This window comes from Neltuma alba, unplaced genomic scaffold, assembly GCF_004799145.2.
Source record: "Neltuma alba isolate B1F8T4 unplaced genomic scaffold, ASM479914v2 tig00000050_pilon, whole genome shotgun sequence".
Lineage (NCBI taxonomy): Eukaryota > Viridiplantae > Streptophyta > Magnoliopsida > Fabales > Fabaceae > Neltuma > Neltuma alba.
Window position 1 is genome coordinate 64,225 of NW_021631909.1, and position 8,624 is coordinate 72,848.

At 35.9% G+C, this 8,624-nt stretch overlaps 1 protein-coding gene across 1 annotated transcript; it reads right to left on the reverse strand.

Annotated features, from left to right (window-relative positions):
* Positions 1–66: 66 nt before the first annotated feature.
* Positions 67–4,801, reverse strand: LOC114744854 (phosphoribosylaminoimidazole-succinocarboxamide synthase, chloroplastic). Its single transcript, XM_028933299.1, has 12 exons — positions 4,302–4,801; positions 4,006–4,107; positions 3,680–3,809; positions 3,128–3,220; positions 2,957–3,045; positions 1,974–2,054; positions 1,616–1,705; positions 1,432–1,521; positions 1,207–1,257; positions 1,072–1,118; positions 660–717; positions 67–581 (listed from the first exon to the last, which is right to left on the reverse strand). The coding sequence occupies exons 1-12, from the start codon at positions 4,629–4,631 to the stop codon at positions 522–524; spliced, it is 1,221 nt and encodes a 406-aa protein (XP_028789132.1). The 5' UTR covers positions 4,632–4,801; the 3' UTR covers positions 67–521.
* Between the last annotated feature and the right edge of the window lie 3,823 nt (positions 4,802–8,624).

The following is an 8,624-nucleotide window of genomic DNA, read 5'->3' on the forward strand; positions in this document are numbered from 1 at the left end:
TTATTATGACATATTTAGATTAACAAATCTCCAAACAGTCATAAATACCAACAGGATTGAAAGCTTATCAAAGTAAACTAATACTGACATGTTATAGAAACAAGTTGCTGGTTTCTTTCAAACCATGTCACAAAGAATATACATCCAAAGCACAACATTTGGCGGTTCCCATAGAAAGCTTGTTTCCTCTTGAGGACAACACAAGATATTACTAATAAATTTGAAAATTTATTTGTCATTATTGCCTTAAATCAAGACTGATTCTGAAGATCATGGAAAGACATGGAGTTTCACCAATAATCATGATTTTATAACTTCACCTTCTCACCATAAGTTTATTTTGGGACTTGCTGGCAGTGAAATGTCACCTGCAATGTCTGATAGAAGACAGCCACTGTACCCTCAGTCTGTTATTATACATTAGTATTGGTAACGGAATCGCCCTTTACCCCCCAAAAACAAGTCAGAAAGAGGCTCTTAAATCACAGAGCGGTGGTAGGGCCTAAACTAAAATTCCATATCTACTTCAGAGAAGATAGTGAAGATGCGACGTTTCGAGATATACGATCGTGCATTGGTTCCTGCAAGGAAAAGTGTAAGTTACACGCTCCGATTGAATTCATGCTATGATATACTTAAAATAATGGTTTATGGATTACCTCTGATGAAGATGCATCAAATTTTGAATGTGTTATTGTCTCGTACAAGAATATGTATCTGCACAAACAAACAAAAAATACCCACTTATATGCCACAGTATATTTGCATTAATTTTTTTGATTTAGGGAGGCAAAGGTTACAGGTACAATTAACCCCATGACCTTCCAACTTATAGTAAGAACTTTCATGCTATTAGGCTACAAGGCTATTGGCAATATATTTGCATTAATACCAGCATTTATCAAACCAATCATCCAAAAGAGGGGGGGAAAAACCAAGTACCAGCACTTATCAAACCAGTTATCCAAAAGAGGGGGGCAAAAAACTAAGTATCAGGGGTTATATTTTTTTAATACTCGCTTTCTCAAAACAAAAAATAGCTAGTGTAAAAGGAGTAAGCACTACACATACCGCCAAGCTAATTCACAAACAAGATCTTCAGGTGCATCAGGAAGGACCTAAAGAAAAAAATCCACCAATAGTAAGTTTTGAATGAATGTTTAAAGTCTATATTCTGATTGAATAGCACTACACAGCGTAAATTACCTCATCTTCATAGGGGTTGCAGTGACTTTTGAACCACAATCTTAAAAACTCCTACACATAAATTATATGAACATCAAAAAATTGCTTCCTACATGTAATTAATCCATATAGAGCAAAGGTTTCACGAATAGACTTTAGATGATACATTCACAAAAGCTTGAAATCGATTATAAGAGCGTGAAGAGGACCAGAGAAATCAAGCAACGATAATGTAGCATGAAGCACCTTATCAACATTCTCAGGCTCAAGACCATTTTGAAAGCGTTCCATGTAAGAGTTGGCAATCCAGTATCTACTCGAGTCAGGAGTATGCACCTAGATATGCAATGAAACTACTTTATCAGGCATTGATAAGCTAACGTGTGAGTGCATGATAACATTGGATGTGTTTCAAGGAAAAAAATTAAACCTCATCAATCAAAAGAATTGAACCATCATTTGCCTTCCCAAATTCATACTTAGTGTCCACCAATATGAGGCCATGTTCCAAAGCTACATGCTGCAAAGTAAAGCAAATGAAGTAAACAGGAATGAAAAACGGGCAGAAAGATATTGATGTGTGTGTGTGGGGGGGGGGGAGGGAGAGAGAGAGCAAACACGTTGAAGTTTCAATGGATTGATGCACTCACATACTTATGCGAGCATATGATCAAGCTGTCGTCACTTTGTCAGTGATAATATATAAAAATTTGTCTCTTTATGATATGAAAAGTGGAATTTACGCAGGCAGAAGATATCAGTGGAAATAAATGGAGATGCATAATTACCTGACCATACTCAAACAAACTTAACGCTTTCCTGCTTACTTCTTCGTAGTCAGCTTGGGTCATGAGTCCACTTCTAACAATCTGCCAGGGAAATGCATCATAAAATAAGTACGAGAATATTGAAAGATATTATCCAATTGTTGGAAATCCAACAAAAACAATCAATGTGTGTAACAGCATGTGTTTGATGTTTATCATTTATAAGCACTGCATCATTAAATATTTTCTTTTAGAGCTAAATCATCAATTTAGCCGTGGAATCACCAGGGATTACTACGTTAACCATCCAAGCCAAATTGTATATTGTTAGATGACTACGAATGCTGGTTAGAATTGTTAGATATCATTCAATAAATTTTTCATGATATGATTGCATAAGCCCTCATGCGCTAAAGTCTAAACTCAAATCTTGGCCTAATTTGTAGCATCATATGGCTACTTTACTCCACAAGGAAAATGAACTGAACAGTTAATCTAGTAGCAATTGTGGTCAGTCACTGCGATCAGTGCCACCCACTGGCAGCCATCTTTGATTTCCAATCAAGCTACCTAGTCCCTCCTTCCAAAGTCGGCCCCTAATCAAGACCTTATCTCTCGAGTCACAGAACAGGTTTATAAGCAAAGTACTCTATCCATTCTGTCAAATAGATATTAGCATAATTATAATAAGTCTTGGTTGACATTTTTGAAGGCATATATCACAAAAATAATATAAATTCATCCTAAAGGAAAACTAGATTAATGATTGTGCCAAGGATAATCCTAATCCAAGACAATATCAGAAAAATAACCCCCATCATGTATCATTCATTCATTTTAAGTTAGAAGTTTAATATCCAAATGCAGAGAAGCTTCATAAATTCCCAAACTACTGCCTCCCTTCCCTTCCTAACCTTGGTCCTGCTCTCTCCATCCTTCTCTTTTGCTTGTGAAGCTCATTTATTATCAACAAGATAGTCAGGATTATATTATACGCGTCATACCTCATCAGGAGTGATAGGCACGTCATGATCTGCAGCCTTGGTTGTTGGCGTGATTATATTTTCAGACAGCCTTTGATTTTTGGCCAATCCTGTAATGTGTTACTAGGATATAAACTAAAAAGTACAACTTTAAAAAGAAACCCAAAACGCAAAGATTGAAAGAAAATCCACCATCTGGGAGAACATTGCCACAATATTCTCGGATGCCTTTATTGTAGACTGTCCATAGAGATGTATCAGTACTTCCAGTCACGTATCCTCTAACTGCAAAACAGCAACACTAATCTAAATCAACGGCCATTTGAACCCCCATCGCATTTCTCAGAACATTTAAATAATGAAAACATGTAAAACGAGATGAATAACAATAAAACATAAAGAAGCACAACATGCGTATCTCTAGCTCAAATACATTGTATCCATCACAAAACCGTGAACAGCAGATACTCGTATCTTTGTCCTGATCTTTTTCTAATATATCTGCATTGCTCTTCTAGAATAACAAAACCAGAGCAACTCTGTCAAAGCCTTTCAAAAGGTCATAATATGTGTAATGAGACTGTATGTAACAAAGAAAATACTGACCATTGTTTTGTTGCATAAAAGGTGAAAACAATTTCTTTCAGGATACTGAACTCCAAACCAAAGTTGGGCAAAAGTCAATCAAAGAAAATGAAACGGCATCAAGCAAGATGTTAAATAGACAAACGGCAAATCACTCACCAACAAATTCAACAGGGAACACCGAACATTTTCTTGCAATGGTAACATTTTTATCAGGAGCTGATACAACAGCATTGGAAGTTATGTGCTTAGTTTTCTCAAACCACCACAGGCTTGTCTCGTTAAGAACCTGACAAGTATAAGCCCAATAACTCAAATTCCTAAGTGACACCAAAGACTAGCTGGTTCTGATAATTATCTATCTACCAGCTAGAAATAAATTCCAACATTCTTTTTCAGTCACAAGCATTTCCATTCACTATCAATTAAGTAGCACTTCTCATGCAATATCTGGTTAGTATGAAAATAAATATCACATATCAAACCTGGCCTTTGAAAGGTATGGAAGCAAGAATCCTGTCAAATGCACTCTGCCGATCAGTCGTCACCAGAACAAGATAGTCTCCACTGTCATAAATATCTCTAACCTAGCAGCATATACCGAGCTATTTTAGAAGCGCCAGTAAAATATAGGGGAAACAACAAGGAAAAAGAACCAACTTTTTAGTTTTGCATCCCCTTTTTCAGGCTCTCCCAAAACTTCTCCGACCACAAAAGAAATTTGGATGGTAAAAAAGAGCAATAACTTCCCTTGCAAGATGCATTTTCAGCATTAGTTTACCTTGCCTCTAGTTTTGGACTTAAGACTAGGAATGGTCAGATGAAGGTTAGTTTCAGAGAGGCAGTTTGAGAGGGAGCTTTTGATGTCTCCAAGAACTTCTTCCTTGCGATTACTATTGAGGAGAGCTTCAGCCAAAGAGAAATGTTGTTGAGGTTCTTGTTGATGCTGGCTTCGCATTAGCGCCGAGACAGATAAAGTTAGAAACTTTGGTGGCTTCAAAGTGATTCGCGAGGAAGAAAATGAAGAGAGTGCATGAAGAGAAGGATTGATGGGAAGAAATTTAGGGCTGTGGGTTTTTGGAGGGTTTAACATCTGGGTAATGCGACCCATTGTTTATTGACGCACAGACGCGCTAGAATACAAATGCTTCTCACCCCCCTTCTCTATAACATCTAGATTACCTAAGCATCACTTTCTTGAGTATCTTTGTTCATCACCCTCAGCGCAGCCGTTCAAGTCATCGTAGACACCACAGAAGGCCACGTCATACACAGCCTCCCCCAATCTAGAGCCGGTAATACGGGTTGATGTTTTCCCAGCCCGCACCGCTTTTGACCCGCTGGTTGGCGAGCCAGCCCGCCAGCCCGCTTTTTTTTTTTTTTTTCTGATTTTTAATACATTATATAATATAGTTAGATGATTTTGACCATTAAATTTCATATGGACATTACCTCATCTATATCATTATATATATAATTAATTAAGCACTTCATATATATGTATGGTTTTTTTTTTTTGGTGAAGTCATATATATGTATGGTTATATGAAGAGCACTATCCATCTTTTATTTTTATATCTATTTGTCGTTAGTATGCACGGCTTCATAAGATTAGATAAATATGTGATTTTCATATAGTCATACATACACACACATAAAAGATTTACTTAATTAATTTGGATAAAAAAACTAGTTAAATTAATTATTTATAAAAAATATATAGTTTTTTTCTTAAATTTCTTCTAATATTATAAATTAATTCTCTTTTTTTTTATTAGAATCCATTACTCAAGTTTAAAACTCGGAGCCTAATTTCAACATTTCAAATTAGGCTTAACTCATACTAATATAATAAATTTAAAAAAAAAAATTTAGGCGGGCTGGCCCGCCAACCCGCTTGGCGGGCTCGGGCTGGCATTTGGTGCGGGCTACTTCAGCCCGCACCGCATTTGGCCCGCACCGCGGCGGGCTGGCCTGTATCCGCACCGCCAGCCCGCTTTCCCAGGTCTACCCCAATCATTAACAGAAACCAATTCAAGATCATATCGGAACCGTCCAAAACAAACAGAACCAATAGAGTAAGCTCGTTCAATGAAAGCAACGGGCAAAGCTTCCAACGATTGATAAAGCTCACTCACAGCAGAGCATCTCGTGCAATTGACGCAACATGCAAAGCTTCCCACAGATTGATAAGCTCACTTACAGGCAAAATCTTCAAAATGTAAGACCTGCAATTAATCCAAAAATACACGACATAGACTGATTAATCTCGCCCATAGGTAGAAAACGAAGCACCTCTTTCAAGATCGAAACAGGAAGAAGGAGGGAAAATAGGAATCAAGAAGATGAAGGAGAATCGTGCAGGAAGATCACATGAAGGAGTTAAGAAGTCTATGCACCTGATCCGTAGAAGAGAGAAGCAAGAAGCCGACACCTGAACTCTACAGCTGCTCGCCGTCCGGCAGAGGTAATGGAACTTTGAACTCTTCTTCCAATTGCTATGATCGACACCTTCCAAGCCTGCGAGATCGAACTTTTAAAGACGGCTTGGAGGTGGAGAATGGTTTGTGATTCTGTGCTTCGGCGACGGCGGGGATGGTTCGGGCATTGAACAGGTTCTCGCCTTCCTCGCCGCCGTCCAGTTCCGTTGAATGGGCAATGGAGAGGAGAACGTTGCGTTTTGACTTACGGCCCCCATTGGTTTTTTCTTTTGTTTTGTTTTTTTAAAATTTTTAGGAGAATTAGAGTCAAAGATATAAGGGAGATAGTATCTATTAAAAACAATTTTAAAAATTGCAATTATTTTGTACAAAATCCAACCCTACCTTTTATATGCCCCACATTTTATAAATTAATGTTATCTAATTAAATTTAGACTGAAAAGAGTATAATTATAATATTATATTAGTTTTAATATATATTTTGCCAACAATTAGTCAGTTCTAATATATATATATGCATATAAATTTATGGATAAATCTATCAATATAAAGAAAATATATATTAGAAGTAATATAATATTATTTTCTACAAAATAAGCAATAAAATATTATAATTATTCTCTTTTAATCTTAAATTTAATTAGATAAAATTATTTTATAAAACACAGATGTAATTAGAGGGGGCGTCTAGAGTCTAGATAGAATAATTTAATAGAATTTATATTTTGATACTTTTATTAAATAATTGTAATTTTTAAGATTTCCTCTCATAAATATTGTTTCCTTTGCCCCATTTGCTCTAATGACGTTAATATCCTGTTAGCACTACATTTAGGAAAAATTCTTTGAGAAATTATTTTTTTGCCAATAAAAAAACTGATTACATCTATATATCTATCTATCTATATAACCTATAATCTTGCAGCGGTTTTGTGATAGTCTATGTGACAATCTTACTCCCGCAAGGATACAACCCCTCTCAAGAGTTCTTGATGTGAGTGTGTTTTTTTAAGAAGAGTAGTGAATGGCTCTCTTACAGAGTGAATTCAATGATAAACACTGATGCTCAGTAGTAAAGTGAAAAACAGAGTATTGAATGCGTAACTAAATAATCGCAGGTGGTAGTTCGGTATTCAATCTCTTCATTAATGCCTCTTCGCGCCTTTTATAGTTGATCTCGTTAAATAGCCGTTAGACGGAAGGGCTTCTAGCCGTTGTGACTTCGTTTGCGTGTTTCACTGGTTTTAATGGCTCCGCCATTAATGCGTTTGAGTTTCTGACACTGTAGGTCGCAGCCTACGTAATCCCGTTGAAGAGCCGTTGCACTCGTTTTTCATTAATCTGCATATTTCAAACTTAGAACAAATGAGAGTTTTGTGGTGTGAGTGCTTAAATCTTGAATACAGACAGAAAGCTAATCTATCATTCAAGGATTTGTGCCGAAATCATTTATCAGTAAGAAGAGCAAAATGTCATTCTGGTTTAGTTTGATCGAAAAAGTGATCGATAACTTGATGATAGATCAAGTTATCGATAACCAGAATGAAGACTTTTCGAAGTAGATCACTAAAATTATCGATCAAGTGTTGGATCATTGACTTTAAGAATTATCATAGAAAGAGGAAATCATTGCATGATCGAAAAAGTGATCGATCACATAATTGACGATCGAACAGATTATCGATAATTTAAATGTTATTGAAATGAAGCTTCAGTCATTGATGATCGAACAACTTATCGATAAAAATATAATGCATAATGTTATCGATAAACCATGGGTATGTATATATTCAATGAAGAACACAGGCTATCTGAAAAGATCGAACATTTAATCGAACAATGAATATTCGAACAAATGATCGAATAAATTATGAAGAGAAGATTAATCCTATAAGGCAAGGAAACTGGTTATCGATCACCTTTTGTGAAAACATGATTTTCATGGAATTGGATGATCGATCATATTATCGAAAAACCAGTGATCGATAACTTGATCGAACATTCGTTCACCATAACTTAATGCGAATATGTCAATTCTTAGACTCTTTATCGATCACGTTATGTGAAAAACTTTTGTTAAGCAAATAAGTTAAAGTTATCGATAATGTTATCGATAATTTAGCTGTAGCAAAACTGAGTAAGAGTAGATAAGGACATTGGTTATCGATCATGTGATCGATAATTTTGTGATCAATAAAGTTATCGATCTATCAGTGAATTTGATCACCTGCATTCAGAGAGTTAGAGCATAAAGTTCGAGCACGTAATCGATAAACAAATGATCGAAAATATGATCGATAAACTTGTAACAGAACTAATGTGCAGAACAAGTAGAGAGTGTTACCTTTTATCGAAGTCGTTATTGATGACTGATTTATCGATAACCTTGATCGATAAATACACTTCAGATTTGGGTCTCTTATCAGTAACCGATTGTTTACCTGATATTATCGATCAGCTTATCGATAATTTCCCAAAGTCTTATGTGATATTTACGCTAGCGATTATCGATCATTTTATCGATAAATTATTCATCGAATAGTTCTTCGATCAAAAAGACTACTATAGATCGATTTATACTTGATCATTTATCTGAAACCTTAGCGATAACTGATTGCTCGATCATCGTTATCGAAATACTTAACCCTGAAATTCTGACTGTT